The 25,256-nt window shown below is 43.0% G+C and overlaps 2 protein-coding genes across 6 annotated transcripts in view; one reads left to right on the top strand and one right to left on the bottom strand.

Annotated features, from left to right (window-relative positions):
• The window catches only part of lyar (Ly1 antibody reactive homolog (mouse)), a 34,618-nt gene extending 17,011 nt beyond the window's left edge, over window positions 1–17,607 (bottom strand). The window contains exons 1-5 of the mRNA XM_055644758.1: window positions 17,542–17,607; window positions 14,385–14,566; window positions 6,961–7,075; window positions 2,806–2,913; window positions 1,205–1,288 (exon numbers count right to left, since the gene is read on the bottom strand). Coding sequence (XP_055500733.1) covers window positions 1,205–1,288; window positions 2,806–2,913; window positions 6,961–7,075; window positions 14,385–14,506 — 429 coding nt within the window. The 5' untranslated portion in view covers window positions 14,507–14,566; window positions 17,542–17,607. The remainder of the gene's footprint in view (window positions 1–1,204; window positions 1,289–2,805; window positions 2,914–6,960; window positions 7,076–14,384; window positions 14,567–17,541) is intronic.
• A 350-nt stretch (window positions 17,608–17,957) lies between these two features.
• Window positions 17,958–25,256, top strand: part of zbtb49 (zinc finger and BTB domain containing 49) — a 40,996-nt gene continuing 33,697 nt past the window's right edge. For 2 of the 5 annotated variants that reach the window (XM_055644727.1, XM_055644701.1), the window contains exons 1-3: window positions 17,958–18,357; window positions 19,895–19,979; window positions 23,495–23,576. The gene's annotated coding sequence lies outside the window, so the exon portion shown is untranslated. The remainder of the gene's footprint in view (window positions 18,358–19,894; window positions 19,980–23,494; window positions 23,577–25,256) is intronic. The other 3 variants (XM_055644718.1, XM_055644745.1, XM_055644709.1) reach the window with 2 other exon arrangements.

The following is a 25,256-nucleotide window of genomic DNA, read 5'->3' on the forward strand; positions in this document are numbered from 1 at the left end:
CTTCCTTCACTAGCCCGTTATGTAGGCGAGGGACAGGGCAAGCGGGGGGAGCGCTGTCGAGAGAATTCACACGGTGCAAAGCCAAGGTGAAACAGACACACACCGCGATGAACAGGAAGGTTGGCGCTGTAAAAAGAGGGATAAAGCACAGTGTACGGTAAGTCCTTTGAAAGAGGAGGGGAGAGGGAGCGGAGACAACTTTTAAGAAGCCAGAGATACACGGCAGTGAAGCTCGGTGGACATTAACATTACCGGTCGGTTATCCTTGGTTCTGAAAACTACTGCTTACCTTTTTTTTCTCCCAATGAAATTCACCAGTCAGCACCGGCAACAACCTACGAGAACCTCCGACCTCCTGGCAAGCCATTAGGACCCTCTGGCGGCCCACCTATAGCTCGAGAGTTCTCGCTACTCTCCATGGCGGCTTCATTCTAGTCGCCGCTAATTTTTCAAATTCACGGCGACCATAACGAGGCCGCGACTAGTTCCCAGAATACGGGAACTCCTCACAAAGGCGACTCCCCGGCAACCACCCACTAACGTGTGGCGACTGCATAGTCTCCTGCAGTCGTCTAATAAGTCGCCTAAGTGGGACAGGCCCATAACAAAGTAAACTGAAACTCAATAGTTTATTTTATCAAGCAAATTCATGTTTTATTCAAGGACTAGACTCAACAGTTGATCTGGACTCAACAGTTGTAATGGTGTTTTAGAAGTCCTTTGCTATCCTGATTAGTCCACATATTATGATGTGTTTTGGTCTTGGAACTTGTCAAGTGGTGAGATTTCTTAATATATACCACATACCATTTCTATTAGCTTACAGCTGTGGGGATAGATGGTATGTTTAGTTTAGAGATACAGCGCGGAAACAGGCCCTTCGGCCCAACGGGTCCGCGCTGACCAGCCATCCTCGCATGGTAACACTACCCTACACACACCAGGGTCAATTTGCTCATACACCAAGCCAATTAACCTACAAACCTGTATGTCTTTGTAGTATGGGAGGAAACCAAAGATCCCGGAGATAACTCATGCAGGTCATGGGGAGAATGTACAAATTCCGTACAGACAGCACCTGTAGTCGGGATCGTACCCGGGTCTCCGGGACTGCAAGCGCTGTAAGGCAGCAACTCTACCACTGCGCCAATGTGCTACATCCAAATTGGTTATGGTTGAATTACTTTTCTACATGTTCACTTACATTGCTCACAGCAGCAGCAAAGATCTCCCACACCTGTTCCTGTAGGGCCTCATTTTGGATCCTCAAACTGTTTTTCATCCAGTTCTGAAACAAAATAAATAAGTTTTAAGTGATGGCAATATGTGCCAAAACTGTTACATTGCCTCTGAAACACTCTATTCATGTTGGTTATGGCTAGCTTCTTCGGCACCTCTGACAAAAGAATGAGCAAATAAATATAACTCCAGATGCTGTTCAAACCAAATAAAAAACTAACTGCTGGCTAATCTAAATGTGAAGCCTTTCTACAGTTCAGGAATATATTTTTCAGGTTATAATTAAAAAGTATGATCTTTTTATATACGCAGATTGACTTAGTGACCTAAGTTTCAGATTTCCAACATTTTCGTACACTGGATATAAAGCAAAACAAGAGCATCTTGTAATAGCCATTTAGTTTAACTCAGTATGTTATAACTATAACCAGTTACCTTTAAATTTTATCTGCCTGTAATTAAGTGGGTGGGATTTATTGCGCAGTCGGAGGCGTATTTGAGGCTGGGATTCTCGCGGAGACACGCTAGTAGTTTTCTAGTTATAGTTGGAGGAAGCAAGGGGGCAAAGGCACAGCTTTCGACCAGGCACAAGTTTGACTACGAGTAAGATCAAAATGAAGTTTGGATGAATATCTTACTGTTTTTACTATGGCAATAAAGAAACTATTAATCAAGAGACTGTGTTTTGAAGATTTATCTTTGGACAGCTTTGAATGTCTCGTGGAGAGCTTGCATGCGTATCGATTATCTTCTGATTCCCTGTCTTCAATCATTGTGGCTAGAGGAAAGATTCCTTGATTCCTTAATCTGCCATTACACATCTAGTTTATAAAGATGTCATTTTGTTAAAGATGCAAGCCAGAGTTAAAATGCGAAGTAATTTAGATCTGTTGTCTGAACCAGACAACAGATTTGCAAAGTCTCTCAGGCACAGCATGACAAACTACATAGTACATTGTATAATGACATTTCTCCACAGACAATAATGTGGAGGACCAAAGGAAATCTCTTAACTTTTCTTTCGATGATCAAAAAATGGTTTCTGTTTTTCGAACACAACCACTCTGAGAAATTTCCAATATACCATTATAAATTATAATGGACTGTCAGTTACTGGTTAAGACCTTGAATTCACAATAGGACAAGCTTAATATGCAGCAATTATTCAGCAGATACAAATGACATAAATGAAATAATAATAGAGATAAAAATAGAAAAAGGTGGAAATAAAACAGCTAAACTTTGTGTAGTTGCCGTGCTTTATGGGACGAATATTTTATGAAACACAATGGAATATCCCACATCGTTGCCTATTTCCTTCGCTCCGGACCCACTGCCGCTCCAGCACTGTTTCTCTAGCACTTTTGTTTACCTTAGATTTCCAGTTTCTTCTTGAACATCCCACATTTAGTACAGAGAAGCCCTTTATATCAGTGTAAAAAAATGTAAATAATACAGTTCAAAGGCTCTGAAACCGCACAATCTGAAGAAAACCACTCTGCGCAATTTTGAGTAACATTTTAGTCAGATTACTATTAAAGAGATAATTCAAAAAGAGAAACAAACCTGAAATTTAGCTTTCTTTCGTGGTATGTTATCATAAGAATCCATTTGCTGTAAAACCTCACGCACCTTTGGACTAACTTTTGAGTCATTCATTGTTTCGTGAATTTTCTGCGGACATGAAAAAAAGGAATTAAATTATGTCACAATAATGGACACTGTTTTATCCTGTGGACATGGTACAGTATGAAATGCGTAGTCCGCCTGGACCTACTAGATCTCCCAGTTGCCAAACACTTTAATTCCCCTGCCCATTCCCACAAGGACCTTTCTGTCCTAGGCCTCTTCCATTATCAGAGCGAGGCAAAATGCAAATTGGAGGAACAGCTTCTCGTATTTTGTTTGGGCAGTTTACAGCTCAGTGGTATGAATATTGATTTATCTAACTTCAAGTAACCCCTGCATTCCCTCTCTCTCCATCCCTCCCCCACCCAAGTCGCACCAGCTTCTCGTTTTCACCTAGCACACAGCCAACAATGGCCTGTTTCCTTTATCATAATTACTTTTTTGCATATCTTTCATCCATTTGTTCTATATCTCTCTACATTACTGTCTATATCTTTGGGTAGACTAAAATACTGGAGAAACTCAGAGGGTGAGGCAACATCTATGGAACAAAGGAATAGGTAACATTTCGGGTCAAGACCCTTCTTCAGACTGATGTGGGGGTGGGGGGCGGGAAGAAGAAAGGAGGTGGCGGAGACAGTGGGCTGTGGGAGAGCTGAGAAGGGGAGTGGAAGGAGGGAGAAAACAAGGACTAACTGAAATTGGAGAAGTCAATGTTCATACCACTGGGGTGTAAACTGCCCAAGCAAAATATGAGGTGCTGCTCCTCCAATTTGCATTGGAACTCACTCTGGCCATGGAGGCCCAGGACACAAAGGTCGGATTTGGAATGGGAGAGGGAGTTGAAGTGCTGGGCCACCGGGAGATCAGCTTGGTTAATGCGAATCGAGCGGAGGTGTTGGGCAAAGCGATTGCCAAGCCTGCGCTTGGCCTCACCAATGTAGAGCAGTTGACACCTAGAGCAGTGGATTCAATAGATGAGGTCTATATCTCTTGTTTCCATTCCCCTGACTCTCAGTCTGAAGAAGGGTCTCGACCCAAAACGTCAGCTATTCCTTCACTCCAGAGATGCTGCCTAAGTCATTCCAGCTTTTTGTGTCTATCTTTGGTACACTGTGAACTCCTACTTTTAAAACAGCTGCAAAATAAACATTATATATCGTGAAAATGGGTAATAAATATACAGCACAGAAACCCCCGACCAACTAATTTAATCAAGTTGTGGTGATGCTAATGATCAGCTCTAGTATCTTCCCACCTTTCCATACCTCACTTTTATCTTCATAACAATAAAATGTTGTGAATTTCATTTGAGGGGCAAATATGATTAAAATTTACAAGAGGGACATGGATTTAGTATGTGTAAGAGGGAACTGCAGATGCTGGTTTAAATCGAAGATAGGCACAAAAAGCTGGAGTAACTCAGCGGGACAGGCAGCATCTCCGGAGAGAAGGAATGGGTGACATTTCGGGTCGAAACCCTTGGATTTAGTAGCTCGGGATCAGAGGTCGTGACAGGAGCCAGTTATACGAGTCTTCCCAATATTTGTCAGCGGAGATTTCTGTGCGTAGAGTGGTATAGAACATGGAACATAGAACAGTACAGCAGAAGAACAGGCCCTTCGGCCCACAATGTCAGCACTGCAGATGTCACCAATACCATCACTTATCTACCTGCACATAACCCATATCCCTCCATTCCCTGCATATCCACCTGCCTATCCAAAAGTCTTGTGAATGCAACTAACATATCAGCCACCATCACTGGCAAGAGAATTCCAGGCAGTCACCATCCTGTGTAAAGAAATTGCCCTATACATCTCCTTTAAACTTTGCCACTCTCACCTTAACGTTATGCCCTCTGGCATTTGATCTTCCATCCTAGGAAAAGGTGCCTGACTGTCCTCCTTATCTATGGTATGGTGGGCAAGCATTTGGGGAACGTTGGAGAAAAAAGGTAAGTCAAGGAAGATGGGGTTGAAGTACACCTGGGTGTCATGAGTGAACTTGCTGTTCGCAGATAATGCCACTGGGATCATCTTGGCGAGTTGGATGAAGTTGCCAGGAGGGGAGCAGCACATAGATAAGAAATAGAGGTTGGACACAAAAAGCTGGAGTAACTCAAGGGGCCAGGCAGCGTCTCTGGAGAGAAGGAATGGGTGACGTTTCGGGGCGAGACCGACCCAAAACGTCACCCGTTCCACCTCTCCAGAGATGCTGCCTGTCCGGCTGAGTTACTCCAGCTTTTTGTGTCTATCTTCAGTTTAAACCAGCATCTGCAGTTCCTTCCCCCGCATAAGAAATAGAGGTGGAAGGCAAAGTCAGATCAACAGGATTTGAGAGACAGTTGCAGTAAGAGAGATCATTGTTCATAAGTGATAGGAGCAGAATTAGGCCATTTGGCCCATCATGTCTACATTCTCTATTTGCCAATGACAGACATAACATTTCACTTATTCACTCCGTTTACTAGTCCTTGAATATAAGTTCTCTTTGATCTACGAAAAGATCATAAGTGATAGGATCAGAATCAGGCCATTTGGCCTATCAAGTCTACTCAGCCATTCATGGCTGATATATCTCTCCCTCTCAACCCCATTGTCCCGCCTTCTCCGCATAACGCCTGACACCCGTACTCATCAAGAATCTATCAATCTCTGCCTTAAAAATATCCATTGGCTTAGCCTCCACACTGTCTGTGGCAATGAATTGCAAATTCATCACCCTGACTAAAGAAATTCCTGCTCATCTCTTTCCTAAAGGAACATCCTTTCATTCAGAGGCTATTACCTCTAGTCCCACACCCTCCCACTAGTGGAAACAACCTCTCCACATCCACTCTATCAAAGCCTTTCATTATTCGGTAAGTTTCAGTGAGCTCCCTCCCCCATTCTTCTAAACTCCGGCGAGTAGAGTTGCTTATGATTCTCTGGCTATGACTAGAATAGTAAGAAAGTAACCAGATTGGTTCAGTTGCATCCAACCAGGTGATGGTAGAGAGCCAAAAAGGAAGGTCAACCATACCAACAAACAAATGGTCAACTACGCAAAGTTTGCAACACAGCTCAAGATAGAAAGACGAGGAGAAACAGATGACCTTTGTCATGACCACATATGATGTCTTCAGCAACTTTGATAAAAGCCAGTTCTATATTATGGTAAACAGGAACCAGATTGGTAGGATTCAAACACCATGCCTTAGGATAGGTATGAAATTGAGAAGTTTTTGGAGAGGAAAGGAAGATCGGCATTGGGAAGACAGTCCACAACAATGGAAGATCTTAGATTTGTTTTGAGAGGATGAGGACAACAATTTTGAAGGAGTCAACAGGAGGAGAAGGAAAAGCATTTACATTTTTGACTAGCACAGGCACCAATAATTTGCAGTGGCAGATTATTGTCAAAAGGGTCTCATGATGAGTTCAAAGAGAGCACGAGGGAATACTGGAAAGCAGCAATAGAGGGAAGCAAATTCAGAGAAACCAAGAGAAAGGAAAAACTGTAAGAAAGGATTTAACAGGAATCCGAGAGGAAACGTTTTTTACCCTGGGGATGGTGGTTGTATGGAACGAGCTGCTAGAGGAAGTAGTTGAAGCAGGTACAATAACTGCATTTAAAAGACGCTAACAGGTACATAGGTGGAAAGGATTATAAGGATATAGACTAGTCGGGGACTAGCTTAGATGAGGCATCTTGATCAGTATGGACGAGTTGGGGCAAAAAGGCCTGTTTTCAAGCTGTCTGTTTGTTACTGCGCCTCTATACATTTAACCAAAAGTAGAACATGATATTCAAGAGATTTTATTCATGAGATCTCATTTTATTTTATTCACAAAAATCATAAAGAATTCTCCTAAAATTTGCTGATTTCGAGTTGTAGTCTTACTTGATTGTGTTGACGAAAGTATCCAACAATCTGTGGATATTCATTGTGCAAATTTATTAATATGAATTATAATATTAATATTAAAGTGTGAGATCGAAGTTGAATAGCAGACAACTCATTAACACATTGTTTAAATATCTTTCACAATGAAGTACCCTGCCATCGTGTTCCTTGAAGCACAAACGTACATAGTAGGTTTTATCTACCTGTATCCACTGTTGCTGTTTCATGTCTCCCTTTTTGGCTTTGCCTTCAAACCCTTTACCGCCATACTTCTGATCTTCTGTAATGCATTTTGTATGGAGTTTATAATCATTTCCCCTGTAAATATTGGCAGAACACCATTAGTAAGAAATGTTAAATGCTACTTTATCTTATCGCAGGCTTGGATAGAGTGGATGTGGAGAGGATGTTTCCACTAGTGGGAGGGTCTTGGACTAGAGTTCATAGCCTCATAATTAAAGAGGGTTCTTTTAGATAGATGTGGATGAATCCCTTTAATCCGAGGGTGGTGAATCTGTGGAATTCTTTGCCACAGAAGGCTGTGGAGGCAAAGTCAGTGGATATATTTAAGGCAGAGATAGATAGATTCTTGATTAGTATGGGTGTCAGAGGTTGTGGGTAGAAGGCAGGAGAATGCAGTTAGGAGGGAGAGATATAGATCAGCCATGACTGAGTGGCAGAGTAGACTTGATGTGCTGAATGGCCTAATTCCTTTCGTATCACTTATGATAATGCAACCAAGAAACGTACTGGTGAATGTGCATTTCATTCTGTGAAACTAGTAATCCACAATAAACGTATGAACCTGTTTCTCTGCAGAATACAATCAATTTAGCTGCTTTGGAATTCAGTGGAAATACAGGAAGAACTATCCGATTAAAATAGCAATACATGAACAAAGGGGCTGCAATAGAAGACTGCAAAAGATAAAGATCACTTAAAAGCAGATCATCGATTCACATAGAAATGGTTAGCATCAGGCAAAGGTTTCCATAATGGCTTTTCATATTTTTCATTCGTGTTTTGTATCACTGTTCTTTATATTCCAAAATTTATTTTTTGTTAAAACATGTCAATGACTTTAACCCCCTTAAAGATAGCGAGCCAGAAATTTCAAACAAAAGAATTCAAGTTTAAATTATATGGGTGGACAAAATCTATCTGAGACCCATTTGTGCTGCGATCCTTGTTATATACAAAGTACATTTACAAAGGACATTTATTATCATATACACCAATAAATGTAGTGAAATTTGACGTGCCATTGCAGCACACGCATAAAGATAAGACACAACATTAAAGAATTTAACAATAAACATAAAAACATCCCCCCGCAATGGTTCCCACTGTGGGAGAAGGCAGCAAAGTCCAGTAACGTCCAGTCCCGTTCCCTGTTCATCCATAGTCGGGCCTATTGTGGCCTCCGCAGTCGCCGCTACGTCAGCCTGATGCTTCAGGCCCTCTTGCCGGGAAGACGGAACTCCGGCATCGGGTGAACACTCCTCAGCGGCTTGGAATGTCTGGAACGGCCACTTCCTCCACGGAGGCTGTGACACACGAAGTCCTCAGGCCGCGCTGGTTGGAGCTCCGACTCTGGTGATCTCGGATCCCAGGCTCCACAGTGTTTTAAATCCAGCATCGCCCGCGGCTGGACGCCCGCAGCCACAGCTCCTCAATGTTGGAGTCGGCGGTCACATCACTCCGGAGCCCACCGCACGGCGACCCGGGTAAGGCATCGCCCGCTCCGTGATGGTGTCCCAGCGCTGTGCCGCCGCCGAAGCTGGGGTTCTGGCCGATCCCGACAGGAAACGCCGCTCCAGTCTGATGGTAGGCCGCGAGAAGCGGGCGAAGAAACAGCTCGGAGGGAAGCCGCCTCTCTGACCAGGTAGGGACTAGGAAATAAAGTTTCTCCCTTCCCCTCCCCCTCCCCCCCGCCCACCACATAAAAGACTAGAAGACCTCCAAAACAAACACTTTTAACTCACTAAAAATAAAAAAATGGGTGTGCTAATTTGGATGTGAATGTACAGTGCTCTCCATAATGTTTGGGACAAAGACCCATCATTTATTTATTTGCCTCTGTACTCCACAATTTGAGAATTGTAATAAAAAAAAAATCACATGTGGTTAAAGTGCACATTGTCAAATTTTATGAAAGGGCATTTTTATACATTTTGGTTTCACCATGTGGAAATTACAGCAGTGTTTATACATAGTCCCCCCATTTCAGGGCACCATAATGTTTGGGACACATGGCTTTCCATCACCTTTGGAAACATTTATTGCTGTTTATCAACATGAGGACCAAAGTTGTGCAAATGAAAGTCAAAGATGCCATCAAAGAGATTGAGAAACAAGAATACAACTGTTAGAGACATCAGCCAAACCTTAGGCTTATCAAAATCAACTGGTTTGAACATAATTAAGAAGAAAGAGAGCACTATTGAGTTTACTAATCACAAAGGGACTGGCAGGCCAAGGAAGATCTCCACAGCTGATGACAGAAGTATTCTCTCTATAATAAAGAAAAATCGCCAAACACCTGTCGGACAGATCAGAAACACTCTTCTGGTCAGGTGTGGATTTATCAATTACCACTGTCCGCAGAAGACTTCATGAACAGAAATACAGAGGCTACATTGCAAGATCCAAACCACTGGTTAGCCTCATAAATAGGATGGCTGGGGTACAGTTTGCCAAGTACTTAAAAGAGCAACCAGAGTTCTGGAAAAAGGTCTTGTGGACAGATGAGACGAAGATTAACTTATATCAGAGTGATGGCAAGAGCAAAGTATGGAAGAGAGAAGGAACTGCCCAAGATCCAAAGCATACCACCTCATCTGTGAAACACGGTGGTGGGGGTGTTATAGCCTGGGCATGTATGGCTGCTGAAGGTACTGGCTCACCTGTCTTCATTGATGATACAAATGCCGATGGTAGTGGCATAATGAATTCTGAAGTGTATAGATGATGAAGCCGAATAAAGTTACAAAAATAAGAAAAAATTAAAATAGGTTTCTGGGCTAGCTTACAGCTTATATTTCGTGTCAAATTAGGCTTGCCTCAGGTTGCAGTGTGTGGGATAATAAATACCATAACATTGTCTCCCAAGTGAGGAAGTGACAGAGAAAGAAATAGCTACTCACATCTTTGAAGTAAGATGCCATAAAACAAATGGCCAATGTTTATGAGGGGCGAAGTGACGAGAGAGGAACCAGGGAAGTGGAAAGATAAGATGCCATAAACCAAATGGCCTATGTTTATGAGGGACCAAGTGACAGAGAGGAAGCAGCGAAAAGAGCTAGGGTGATCTCGTTGAAGATAAAATGACCTAAAACAAATGGCCAATGTTTTTAGTATATCTTGTACCATGTAAACAAAAGGCCTTTGATGTGATGCATTCTGTGGAAACCTTTTCCTGTACCTCTGACCATGACTAATGTCTGTGGAATGTGCTAAGGGGACAAAAAAACCCTATTTAATGCAATGTAATTCTGTTGTTCAGGGAAGGGAACCGAGGACAGTTGAGTGTCTACATTGGTCACTTAGCTGGAATTCTCGCTCCCTTTCATCGGCCGATGTTAAGTAAAGTTTTGAACTGGTCTACCAAACAATTTGTGTGGTGTCTGTTTATTAAGAAGCGAACCTGGTTTAGTTAAGAAAAGTAGCTTTTTCATAATAATAATAATAATAATAATAATAATAATAATATTTATTTATATAGCACTTTTAAACAAAATCACTTTGAACCAAAGTGCTTTACAGAGATTGATCAAATTAATTGAATAGATTCAATGTCACAAATTCATACAAAATAAAAAAAGAAAAAGAAAAAAAGGAAAAAGACACAGAACAGTACACTATAGAAATCAACAAGAAACGTCCCCCCACAGCAGAATTCACTGTGAGGGAAGGCACTGAAAATATCCAGTTCTCCTCCTCATAGTCCACCCGAGGTCGGGGTCTATATCTGGCCTCCTCAGCCAACCCGGTGTTTTCAGGCCCTCTTGCCGCGAAGCTGGATCATCGGCGTCGGGTGAACATCCTTCAGCGGCTTGGACTGAAGCGGCCGCTTCCTCCCCGAAGACTGCAATGTCCAAAGTTCACAGGCCGCGCTGGCCGGACCTCCGACTCTGGCGATCTCGGATCCCAGGCTCCGCGGTGCTGTAAATCCAGTGCCGCCCCCCCGCGGCTGGACGCTCTGTAGTCGCAGCTCAACGATGTCCCAGTCGGCGGTCACAGTGCCCCGGAGCTTACCGCAAGGCGACCCGGTAAGGCATCGCCCACTCCATGTTGGTGTCCCAGCATCTGCACCGCCGGCGAAGCTGTAGTCCCGGCAGGAAACGCCGCTCCAGCGCTGCTCCAGCTCGATGGTAGGTCGCACAGAGAGGACGAAGATGCGGTTTGGAGGAAAACCGCATCTCCGACCAGGTAGGACTGGGGTTAAAATAGTTTCCCCCTTCCCCTCCCCCCACCCACCACATAAATGAAGACCTGCAAGAAACATTATGTTCTGACAGGACTAAAAACAAAAATAAAAAACGGTGAAAGGACGGACTGCCGGCGGAGCAGCCATACACAACGGCGCATCACCCCTGCAGTCCGCCATGTTGAGTACAAAGGTTCTGGAAACACCCAACTATAAGTCAAGTGGGTTCTATAAACCCCAAAATCATGGCCTTAAGGTGAAAGTACACCCTAGACACCAAAACATGCATAGCAAATCAAATTTTGCTGCCTCACAAATTTATTTTTGAGACAAATTGTTGTTTTCTATTTGAAGGAAAGAATAAGTTAGAGACATGGTTCATTATAGCAATTGTTATTAATTGTACTTATACGGGTCAACTTCAGTTTAAAAACTCAAATACTGTACTCTGAAAGTACTCATAGACACATCTTATCTGCTGAAGTTCAAACAAATGCCCCAAACTCATTGACAGGCAGTTCATTCTACAGCAAAACAATGATCCCAAACAAACTGCTAAAGCAACAAAGGAGTTTTTCAAAGCTAAAAAATGGTCAATTCTTGACCCAATTGAGCATGCCTTTTATATGCTGAAGAGAAAACTGAAGGGGACGAGCCCCCAAAACAAGCATAAGCTAAAGATGGCTGCAATACAGGCCTGGCAGAGCATCACCAGAGAAGACACCCAGCAACTGATGATGTCCAGGAATCACAGACTTCAAGTAGTCATTGCATGCAAACGATATGCAACAAAATACTAAACATGACTACTTTCATTTGCATGATTTTGCTGTGTCCCAAACACGATGGTGCCCTGAGGTAGACAAAAATGTTGGAGAAACTGAGCAGGTGAGACAGCATCTATGGAGCGAAGGAAATAGGCAACGTTTCGGGCCAAAACCCTTCTTCAGACTGATGTGAGGGTAGGGGGGAGGGAAGAAGAAAGGAACAGATGGAGCCAGAGGGCTGAGGGAGAGCTGAGAAGAAAGAGATAGTAAGGACTACCTGAAATTAGAGAAGTCAATGTTCATGCCGCTGGGGTGCAAACTGCCCAAGCGAAATACGAGGTGCTGCTCCTTCAATTTACGGTGGTCCTCACTCTGGCCATGGAGGCTCAGGACAGAAAGGTCGGATTCGGAATGAGAGGGGGTGTTGAAGTGCTGAGCAACCGGGAGATCAGGTTGGTTATTGCGAACTGAGCGGAGGTGTTCAGCCTCCGCTTGGTCTCACCGATGTAGACCCGACAGACGTTTAGAAAATTATGAGAGGCATATACAGGTTATGTAGTCAGAATTTTATTGCCTCAGTAAGTGTGTCAAAAACAATGGGACTAAGATTTAAAGCGAAGGAGAGGGGTTTTAAAGGGTATCTGAAAGTAAGGTTTTTCCACATAGAGAATGGTTCATATCCGGAAATGCACTGCCAGAGTAAGTGATGGAGGCAGTCAATATGGTTGATATACACTTTGAAAAAGCATAGCAGTGTATGACCCATTCTTTGGAAAGTGAACCAAAATGCCACACACGTGACCAGATGTCATCACAAAGTGATACATAAACAAATTCTTGTAAGAGATTAATCTTATTCATTGCTATTTTCCTACCTACAGAACTATAATGCATGTATGCTAAAGATATGAATATTCTAGCTTTTTAAAATTCAGTTTGTAAAATGCTTCCGTGTGAGGTCGCATACGTGACCAATGATATTTGATCTCTGACCCTAAACAAACATTGTCAGCATAACATGTAAAAAATTTCACTTGATAAACCAAAAAAAAGAATCATATGCAGTACAAAACAATATACCTCTTATGCTTTCAGAATTAGAAGAGACGTATTCCACAATTTTTGAATCTTTTTGGTCACACACTTGACTAAGAATTGGTCATATGGGCCTAATGTTCAAATGGGATTAGTGTAGATGCACAAAAAAGATTGGCATGAATATGGACGGCACAAACTCACGAAAGGGGCTGTCCCACTTTCATGACCTAATTCACGACGTTTTTTACTCGTGGACATTTTTCATCAGGCTAGAAAAACGCCCCGACCTACTTGATGCCACGAATACCTACGACTAACGTCACGACCTATCTACGGCCTACCTACGACCTCCTACCGACCATGCTGCGAGTATGAGTCAAGGGCAAACTCGGCAGAGGTCGTGAATTAGGTCGTGAAAGTGGGACAGGCCCTCAACTCATTAAATTATAGCACCAATAAGAGTTTATCATCTCAATTATACTGTAATGTACTGCAATGAACGGCAGCTAAATGAAACCTAGTGCTGTCCCCAAGACTGAAGAATAAATATAGAGCTGTCTACAGTACATTAATATAAATACATTCATAACAAAAGGATTTGAATATAAGAGCAGGGAGGTTCTACTGCAGCTGTACAGGGTCTTGGTGAGACCACACCTGGAGTATTGCGTACAGGTTTGGTCTCCTAATCTGAGGAAAGACATTCTTGCCATAGAGGTAGTACAGAGAACGTTCACCAGACTGATTCCTGGGATGGCAGGACTTTCATATGAAGAAAGACAGGATAGGCTTGGCTTGTACACGCTAGAATTTAGAAGATCGAGGGGGGATCTTATAGAAACTTACAAAATTCTTAAGGGGTTGGACAGGCTAGATGCAGGAAGATTATTCCCGATGTTGGGGAAGTCCAGAACAAGGGGACACAGTTTAAGGATAAGAGGGAAGTCTTTTAGGACCGAGATGAGAAAATCATTTTTTACACAGGGAGGGGTGAATCTGTGGAATTCTCTGCCACAGAAGGTAGTTGAGGCCAGTTCATTGGCTAGATTTAAGAGGGAGTTAGATGTGGCCCTTGTGGCTAAAGGGATCAGGGGGTATGGAGAGAAGGCAGGCATGGGATATTGATTTGGATGATCAGCCATGATCATATTGAATGGCGGTGCAGGCTCGAAGGGACGAATGGCGTACTCCTGCACCTATTTTCTATGTTTCTATAACCTTTAACACTTAAGGTACCTTATGCAGTAACCTGACTGCAGGTTGTTCACTCCCTGCGTTTAATGCCTGATTTGTGATGCAGGTACACATAAGAAGAAAGTAGAGGAAATAACAGTAAAAACTTTAAATTCAAACAAAATATAATATACAAACAAACTATACACCAAATGCTTACCGGAAGTCCTTGCCACAGTCAATGCATGACAAACATGAGCAGCTCCGACAGATATTAAAATGTTTTTCCACTTGAGCTTTCTTCACAGACTCTCCACATCCATTGCAGGTAAAGAAGACCATTTTGTTTTATTCTAGATATCAGCTCTAGATTTCGAAACCAACAGGCTCTGTTTTTCACTCCTGTCGAAGCCAAGACATGACATTTTTTGTAAAAAAACTAGTGGATTACCTGGACATTACCGGGTGAGGATGAATGGCCAAGTTCAATACTGATTTTAAGGTTGCTTTCAAAATTCTAACCTTCACTTTCAAGATCAACTATGATATGTTGGTAAGGCACATGTAGCCGATTCTCTGGAAGACTGCGTTCACAGCTCATCCCGTCATTTATCAATTTATAACTAATATTGGCATAAAACAAAGTGCTGGAGGATCTCAGGATGACAAAAATGCTGGAGAAACTCAGCGGGTGAGGCAGCATCTATGGAGCAAAGGAAACAGGCAACGTTTCGGGTCGAAACCCTTCTTCAGAGGATCTCAGCAAGTCAGGCAGCATCCATGGAGGAAATGGTCAGATGACATTTCAGGTCAGAATGTTGTCTGTCCATTCCCTCCACAGATGCTGCCTCACTTGCTGAGTTCCTTCAGTATTTTGCTTTATGCTCAGGATTCCTGCACCTGGAGTCTCTTGTGTCTCCACTCAGATTAGCATCCAGCTTCCTCTCATATTGCTCAGGGTAATAATCCTTGTCCACAAAAATGGCACAATTTATAAAGAGAAATGTCACTGATAATTCATGGAAAGGGTCCGTAAACTGTATGTTGCATGCTGTTAAGAATAAGAACAATGCTAAGTATAGAAACATGGAACTGCAGATGCTGGCTTATAAAAGAAGACACAAAATGCTGGAGTGGCTCAGCAGGTCAGACAGGATCTCTGGAGAACATGGATAGGTGACGAAGAAGGGTTTAAGGGATTAGGGCAATTAAAGGTTGGCAAAGACTTGGTTGGCCAAAGGGCCTATTTTCATGCCTCATGTCACCAAAAAGGTTAGTGGGAGAATTTGTGATTTGTCTTGAAAATAAGGTTAAGTTATACAAAATGTCCACTCAGATCCTAGATGTTGCACAAGCAGTCTGATGAGAGGGTTTAAAGAATTGGCAGTAATCTGTAGCTGAGTGTGAAGGCTATAATCATGGAAAATTATACTTTGGATGATGTTACTGGGGAACATTATTTAGACATGGGATGTAGTGAAGTGATGATGGAGGAGGTGAGGTAAAAGGTTTAGGGACATGCCAAATGTCCCTCCATATTGTATCCTAGCCAAGCATGCTGTAATCTGGAATCTGCCCCTGTTTTTTGCATTGCCTTACAATACAATGAAAAATATTTATTTGCCATATAGTATATTGGGATACAGCAGGGTCAAATTAATTCATTTTTTCCACCAAAAGACATCAGTGACAATCCCACCAGCAACCAATCACTCCCCCTTCAATAGTTGATGTCTTACATTCTGAAACCATCCACGAGTTAATAAATTTCTGAGCCTTAAGATCAGCATAACTTGATGTCCTTGCCTTTATGAAAGCATTCTCTCACTCTGAGCTGCAGCAATAGAATTTTCGAAACTTTCTTTATTCCAAGCTTACAGATAGACCAAAAAGTAGAGGGTGAATGAAGTACATACCTAAAATGTATAACATTAATGATGAGAGTATTATTTAAAATAAAACCAGGCCAAAATCATTCAGGCCCGAATATGTTTAAAACATATGCTTGAGACTAAAAGTTAAACAAAACAAACGGCCCAACAGTAAAGTCACCCATTGAAACATCACCCATCCCTTTTCTCCAGAGATGCTGCCTGTACTGCGGAGTTACTCCAGCATTTTGTGTCTGTCATCGGTATGAATATTGATTTCTCTAACTTCAAGTAACCCTTTCTTTCGCTCTCTCTCCATCCCTCCCTCCCCACCCTAGTTCTCCCATTAGTTTTAATATCCTCCTGATTAAATGTTACTGCTTGTATGCCCCATTGTCACCTTCCCCTCAGCCAACAGTGAACTATTCTTAAAGAGGGATACAAAATGCTGGAGTAACTCAGTGGGACAGGCAGCATCTCTGGAGAGAAGGAATGGTGATGTTTCAATGGGTGACTATTCTGTTGGGGGTTTTTTTTTACTTTTAATCTCAAGCATATGTTTTAAACATATTTGGTCCTAAACGATTAAATTAATTTAGCCTGATTTTACTTTAAACAATAGTCCCATCGTTAATGTTATAAATTTTAGGTCTACACTTCATTCACCTTCTACTTTTTGGTCCATCAGCAACCATGAAATAAAGATCAGAAAATAGAGTTTGGAAAATTCTACTGCTGCAGCTAAGATTGAGAGAATGCTATTTAATAAAAGGCAAAGAACATCGTGTGATGCCGATCTTAAGGCTTCAGAAATGTATTAACTCGTGGATGGTTTCAGAATCTGTTAAGAGACATAAAAGTTGATGGGAAGGGGGCGATGCGAGCAGTCATACAGTTTTGAAAAGTTGTGAACACTGCCCAGTCCATCACCGGCTCTGATCTCCCCACCATCGATGGGATTTATCGGAGTCGCTGTTTCAAAAAGGCAGCCAGCATCATCAGAGACTCACACCGCCCTGCCCACACACTCATTCCACCCCTGCCATCGGGAAGAAGGAAAAGGAGCCTGAAAACTGTAACGTCCAGGTTCAAGAACAGCTTCTTCCCTGCAGTCATTGGGCTATTAAACACTACAACCTCAAATAAGCTCTGAACTTCAATAGACTATTATTAATATTATTATTATTGCACTATTATTTGTTTTTTGAGTATGTGTGTGTATATATATATATGTACTGCCTTACACACACACTTCTGTTCTGTTGTGCTGCACCAAGTAAGAATGTAATTGTTCTATTTCTATCTGGGACACTTGACAGTAAAACACTCTTGATTCTTGACAGTGCTCCAGAACACCATGTGCCATGATCATATTGGATGGGCGGTGCTGGCTGGAATGGGCTACTCCTGCACCTATTTTTTCTATGTAACATTCACTCTTACAACCACACACACACCAAAAAAAACAAAAGCACAAACAGCAACGACTGGTCTACCCTTGCTTACCAGTGGAGCTGCCACCAACACCCCGCCGTCAGCAGCAGCAGCAGCAGCAGCAATGAACCCGAACACTTTCCACGTGTGGCACCGGAACAGAGAACAACGTTGTAATCCTTCCCTCTCCTCCACCCAGCCTGACCCCGGACTCAGGTTCCTGTGTGTGTTGTGTGTGTGTTTGGATCTGTGCTGCCAAGGGAGGCAGGAGCCAGGGATGCTGAAGAAGGGTGAGTCAGGCAGAGAAAGTGGAGGCGAGAGGACTTGTCGGCAGCATCTCGGCTGAAGATCGAGCGTGGGCCGCCCGGCCTTGTCGGTCCCCCCCATCACCATCTCTAACGCCACCGCCACCGCCCTGCTCTTCTCCACATAACAGGGTGCATTGAACATCATCACCATCATCAGCAGCAAGCAGCAGCAGCAGCAAGCAGCAAGCAACTTACTCCAGCTTTGTTTACGTGTTGCTATATTCTGATTGCACCCGTCCCTTCTCTCCCAGAGATGGGGCCGCCTGTCCCGCTGAGCTCCTCCAGGGTTGTGTGTCCATCCACGGTGTAAACCAGCATCTGCAGCCCCTTCCTACCCATTCTGATGCAGCCGTTGTCGAGAAAGGTGCAGCCAGCTTCCATTGCCACCCCCTTCGTGTTACCATTCGAGTCCCACCATCCACATCGTTGGTAGTGGTGGTCGTGGTTGGTGGTGGTGGTCGTGGTTGGTCTTCCTTGCTCATCATCCCAGTTGGGCCTCTTTCACAATTGTTGCCCTGGAAGCCCAACCAGAGGAGAAAACCCCTAGTCCGGGAGAGGAGAAGATGAAACATGTTTGAGGGTAAGAGACGGGCGCGGAATTAGAACTTGTGAAGAAGAAATGTGAAGTTTAATACATTTAAACCCACCATGCAATGAATCTCATGTCACTCGTTTAAAATGTTGTAATCACTAATTTTGGGCGTGATCCTATTCTTGAAGTTATTGGATCTTTTTAATCAATTAAAACGAAGTAGCCTTGGGTCCAAAACCAAGAGTCTACAGGTGCTGAAAATCTGGAATAAAAACAGTGAATGGTGGACGTACTCAGCAGGTCGGACTGCAACTGTGGAGAGAGGAACAGAGTTACTGATTCTGTTCAATAACCTTTCATCAGACAGGCTGTGTAGGAAGGAATTGCTAATCGACAGTCTGAAGAAGGGTCTTGACCCGAAACATCACCCATTCCTTCTCACCCAGAGATGCTGCCTGTCCCACTGAGTTATTCCAGCATTTTGTGTCTATCTTCGATTTAAACTAGCATCTGCAGTTCTTTTCCACACAAGGAATTGAAGATGCTGGTTATTTACCAAAGATAGACATAAAATGCTGGAGTAACTGGCAGCATCTCCAGAGGGAAGGAATGGGTGACGTTTCGGGTCGAGACCCTTCTTCAGACAGTTTGAAAAAGGGTCTCGACCCGAAACGTCACCCATTAGACTGGCTGTCATCACTTTTAAATGTTAAATTCGAAACTCTTTCTGTGGACTTGCTGAGTAGTGACAATATTTTTTATTTTTAACGTTGATTTTGAATGGCGCATTTGTGTAACTAACAATTCAATCCTTCATTGTCATCATTGTGGCTGTGACTGCATGGGTTTCTCCTAGTGTTCCAGTTTCCTACCACAGCCTGAAGATGGGCTGATGGGTTAATTACCTACAATGAATTGCCCCAAGGGAATGGATTACTCTGACCTTTAGTTCAGTTTAGTTCATTGTCACGTGTACCCAGGTACAGTTGAACAACTTTTGTTGCATGCTAACCAGTTAGTGGAAAGATAACACATTATTAATCTCTGTGGATTGTTACCTTGTCGTGGTGGAGAAGCTTGTGTGGTCCTGAGATCTTGAGAGCGATGCCTTGGAGCTATGCTCTTGGTAGGGCCACCCATGGCGGGAGGTCCCTGACAAAGAGCAATCCAACCAAGACCTCAATGGTGGAATAGGCGGAGGGCGATGGCTGACCTTAGTGGAGCGTCACAACGGCTGAGAAGACGGATGAAGGCTGCAACAGAAAAGGGTCTCCGGTCGTCTTGGACTCCATGCCACTGGATCCTGACCCAGATCTGTCAAGGACCGTGGGGTGGCTGTCTGTGCACCAGTCTCCACACGTTAAACAAAGTCACGCATTGGCGTCCTCCATATAGGGAATAGCACCATGGAGTCACCCATGGTCAGCCACGACCAAAGGGGGCCTAAGAACACATTATTATAATCAAGTCATCCACAGTGTATCTCATGTTGCTTAGTTTAAATGTTGTAAACACTACTTTGGGTGTAATCCTGTTCCTGAAATCTTTGTATCTTTTTAATCTATTAAAACAATGTACTCTATAGATCAGAGGTTGAAGCAGCCTCCTTTGCTGTCATGAGGAAACCTGGACAATCCAAACGGGCTTTGGATAGAAATCAGTGATGGCATGTGAGATTTATTTTACATTATTAAATATATTGTTTCAAAAATATGGAAAAATAGTTGCAGGGGGAGGCTAACCTATCCTGCCCGTTCATGCCATGCCGCTCTCTAAGTCTATGCCTTCAATTCCTTGATCTTTTCAAAGTGTATTTACCATCTCCTTATGTGGCACTAATGCCCTATACTCCACATCCATCAGAGGTAAGCAATTCCAAAGATTTGCCAACCTCTGCAGACAGAGGTTCCCATGCAATTCAGTTTTAAATTATCATCCTCTTACTTGGAACTGTGTTCTCGTGTTCAAGCTCCTCTCTCCAGTAAAAACATTTCAACATCTACATTTTCATTGTCCCTGCTGGATCTTCAATGTTTCAATAAGGTCATCCCTCATTCTGCTATATTACAAAAGTTGATCCAATTTCTGATATAGGCTCCCATCCCAGGAAATGACTGTGAATCCCTTTTTGCCTGCCTTCATTGCTAGTATATCGTTCCTTAAATAGGGAGACCAAAACTGTGTACACTACTCCAGTTGTTGGCCTGGTCAATAACCTGTACAATCTGAAGAACGGTCTTGACCCGAAACGTAGCCTATTCCTTCGCTCCTGCCTTACCCGCTGAGTTTCTCCAGCTTTTTTTGTCAACCCTGTACAATTGTAACAATACTTGACCATTTCTAAATTCCAACTCATTTCCCACAAAGACCAACGTGCTTACCGCTTTCCTAATCACCCGTTACATCTGCCTCCTAACATTTTATGACCCATACGGAAGAACACTTAGATCTTGTGTAGGAAAGAACTGCAGATGCTGGCTTACACCGAAGATAGACACAAAATGTGAGGGTAACTCAGCTGGACAGACTTCATCTCTGGGTAGAAGGAATCGGTAACGATTCGGGTTGAGACCCTTCTTCACACTGAGAGTCAGAGGAGAGGGAGATAGAGATATGGAAGGATAAGGTGTGAAAGCAAAGCATTAAAGGAGATGACCGCTGGGGATGAAAAATTAACACCCCAGTGGTATGAATATTAACCCCAGTGGTATGAATATTAGCCCTTGGTTTTCCTCTCTCTCCATCCCTCCCCCATCCTAGTTCTCCGACCAGTCTGACTGTCCACCTGACCAAATTTTATCTCCGTACGCTTCGTTGTCACCTTCCCCTAGCTAACAATGATCTATTGCACATTTTTCATGATCCCCTTCTCCTTTGATGTCTTGCTTTCACACCTCACCCTTCCTTATCTCTGTCACCTGACTCTCATTCTGAAGAAGGATCTCGACCCGAAACGTCACCCAACACCAAGATCTTTCTGTACTATGTTCATCTGCAAACTCCACATTTAGATTATTTTTATCGAAGTGCATGACCTCACACTTTGCCACATTAAGGTCTATCTGTAGTTTTTGCCCACTCACTCAAGTGTCCTGTTGCTGAATCCAAACATCCGCATTGCAACATACTCTCCACCTTTTTTCAAAGCTGGATACCTTGCACTCTACCTTTTGCTCCATGATTCAAATATAAATGGTAAAATGTTTAAGAAGGAACTGCAGATGCTGGAAAATAGAAGGGAGACAAAAATGCTGGAGAAACGCAGCAGGTGAGGCAGCATCTATGGAGCGAAGGAAGTAGGCAACGTTTCGGGTCCAGACCCTTCTGCAGATTGAGAGCCAAGAATTGATTCTTGGGGCATTCCACTTGTTGCATCCTTCCAGCCTGATAATGAGATGGTTATTTTAAGTTTGTCTTCTACTTAATACTAGAATCCTCATAAGCAGCACAACTTTATGAATATATACAAAGATCTGGTGACATGCTACTTTAAATGTCATATTTCAATTATCAAGCTTGGACTTGTATCTGAGATAATTTACTATGCATTCACTAACTGTGACGCCATAACACTCTATTCTGCACTGGTATTTTTATCTTTGTGCTTGCTGTTGACTTGTGTGTGACTTGATTGCACTTGTGCATTGTATGATTTGCAAGATAGCATGCAAACAATGTTTTTCGCGCAATTTTCATACATATGGCTATAATTAACCGATACCAATGTGTTTTCATAGAACAAAAGAAATAGAAACTGGAGCAGGAGTAAGCAAATAGACCACTCACACCTGTTCTGCCATTCAACAAAATCGTGGTTGATCGACGCTTGTCCTCAATGCCACCTCTTTCTACTCCACCCTTTGACTGATTCTGGGGATGGCAGAACAGTCTTACAAGAAGAGGTTGGATGCACTAGATTTATATTTACTCTGCTTTATGTGAAACTTCCAAAATTGGAGAAAGCAGGAACGGGGGGTATTGATTCTGGATGATCAGCCATGATCATATTGAATGGTGGTGTTGGCTCGAAGGGCCGAATGGCCTGCTCCTGTACCTATTTTATATGTTTCTATGTCTCAGGCTAAAACACTGGATATGGGGAGGATGTTTCCCTGGGCTGTGGTGTTTAGAATGAGGGATAACAGACCAAATTACAAAGAAAAGCATGTCGGACTATGACGAGAAGACTCTTTTTCACTTGGAGAATGGTAACTCTGTGGAATTTTCTACCATTTCTCCTTTCTATTTAAGGTTAGGAGATTTATACATTTCGAGACACAAAAGGCACCAATGTGTATGAAGAGCAAAACTATGGTATTGAGATAGATGATCAGCCATGATTGTGTTGAATGACTCCCTTATAGTTAAAATATGTGTCATATGGTCGTGGTGGCGCAGCGGTAGAGTTGCTGCCTTACAGCGAATGCAGCGCCGGAGACCCGGGTTCGATCCCGACTATGGATGCTGTCTGTACATAGAAACATAGAAACATAGAAATTAGGTGCAGGAGTAGGCCATTCGGCCCTTCGAGCCTGCACCGCCATTCAATATGATCATGGCTGATCATCCAACTCAGTATCCCGTACCTGCCTTCTCTCCATACCCCCTGATCCCCTTGGCCACAAGGGCCACATCTAACTCCCTCTTAAATATAGCCAATGAACTGGCCTCAACTACCCTCTGTGGCAGAGAGTTCCAGAGATTCACCACTCTCTGTGTGAAAAAAGTTCTCCTCATCTCGGTTTTAAAGGATTTCCCCCTTATCCTTAAGCTGTGACCCCTTGTCCTGGACTTCCCCAACATCGGGAACAATCTTCCTGCATCTAGCCTGTCCAACCCCTACGGAGTTTGTACGTTCTCCCCGTGACCTGCGTGGGTTTTCTCCGAACGTTTTCCTCCCACATTCCAAAGACGTACAGGTTTCTAGGTTAATTGGCTTGGTAAATGTAAAAATTGTCCCTAGTGGGTGTAGGATAGTGTTAATGTGCGGGATCACTGGTCGGCGCGGACCCGGTGGGCCAAAGGGCCATGATTCCACCCTGTATCTCTAAAATTAAAAAACTAAAAGTCCTGTTCCTTTTTCTGTTTCTCGTGTTGTTCTCGTCTCCTTCCCATATCCATCATGTTAACCATTGTAGAATTGTTACGTTTAGCTAATATCGCCTCTCATTCTTTTATCTACCAGTGCTCATCGGCCCACTTTTCTTCATGTATAAACCTCCTTCCCTAGAATCAACTGAATGAACCTTTCCTGCAGTGCATGTCATGTAAGTACATCACTCATTAAGTATGGTGACCAAATCTACACAGCATACTTTAGGTGCAGTCTTGTGCAAAACAAAATTGCATATGACATATGTAACAAAAAGATACTCATTTGTATTGTTATAGTTTGAAAGAAATGCATTTCCAATGTAGAGTACCAATCAGACAGATGGTAGACACAAAAAGCTGGAGTAACTCAGCAGGTGAGGCAGCATGTCTGGAGAGAAGGAATGGGCGACGTTTCGGGTCGAGACTTCTTCACCTGCTGAGTCACAACAGCATTTTGTGTCTACCTTCGATTTAAGCCAGCATCTGCAGTTCTTTCTTACACACCAATCAGACAGATGCTGCCTGGCCTGCTGAGTTTCTCCTCCAGAAAGACTAAGGGGTTAATTAAGAGGGGGGGGAAGAGCATGAAAGAAAGCTTGCGGGAATATAAAAAGGGACTGTAAAAGCTTCTTTACATACGTAAAAAGGAAAAGATTAGTGAAGACAAATGTAGGTCCCTTACAATCAAGAGACAGGTGAATTTATATTGGGAAACAAGGAAATGGCAGACCAGTTAGACAAGTACTTTGGTTCAGTCTTCAATAAGGAAGACTCAAAACAATCTCCCAGAAATACCAGGGGACCGAGGATCTAGTTGGAGGAGGGAACTGAAGGGAATCCACAATAGTCAGGAAATGGCGTTGGGTAAACTGTTGGGACTGAAGGCAAATAAATCCCCAGGGCCTGATAGTCTGCATCCCAGAGTACTCAAGGATGTGGCCCTTGAAATCGTGGATGCATTGGTGATCATTTTCCAATGTTCTATGGACTAGATCAATTCCTGTGGACTGGAGGGTAGCCAATGTAACCCCACTTTTTAAGAAAGGAGGGAAAGGGAAAACGGGGCATTATAGACCAGTTAGCCTGACGTCGGTGGTGGGGAAGATGCTTGAGTCGATTATTATAGATGTAATAGCAGCGCATTTGGAAAGCAGTGACAGGATCGGTCAAAGTCAGCATGTATTTATGAAGGGGAAATCATGCTTGACTAATCTTCTGGATTTTTTAAAGGATTTAACAAGTAAATGGATAAGGGAGAGTCAGTGGATGTGGTGTATCTGAACTTTCAATAAGCCTTTGACAAGATCCCACACAGTGTGCAAAATTAGAGCACATGGTATTGGACAGGCTCGATGCAGGAAAAATGTTCCCGATGTTGGGGAAGTCCAGAACCAGAGGTCACAGTTTATGAATAAGGGGTAGGCCATTTAGGACTGTGATGAGGAAAAACGTTTTCACCCAGAGAATTGTGTATCTGTGGAATTCTCTGTCACAGAAGTCAGTGGAGGCCACTTCACTGGATGTTTTCAAGAGAGTTAGAATTAAGTCAGGGCTAAAGGAATCAATGGATATGGGGAAAAAAGCAGGAATGGGGTATTAATTTTAGATGATCAGTCATGATCATATTGAATGGCAGTGCTGGTTCGAAGAGCCGAATGGCCTATTCCTGCACCTATTTTCTATGTTTCTCTTTTCGGTTTTTATTTCAGATCTCTGGCAAATGCAGTTATTTTTAAATGTTCAATTGTAGAAGCTGTGAATTCCTTGGAAATCATAAATCAACTTAAAAACAAAGGGGGCAGCCAACTGGGATAAATTCATGGAATGTGCTCTTGTGGCCCACCTTGTCCATT

This window comes from Leucoraja erinacea, chromosome 1 (genome assembly GCF_028641065.1).
Source record: "Leucoraja erinacea ecotype New England chromosome 1, Leri_hhj_1, whole genome shotgun sequence".
NCBI classification, from domain to species: domain Eukaryota; kingdom Metazoa; phylum Chordata; class Chondrichthyes; order Rajiformes; family Rajidae; genus Leucoraja; species Leucoraja erinaceus.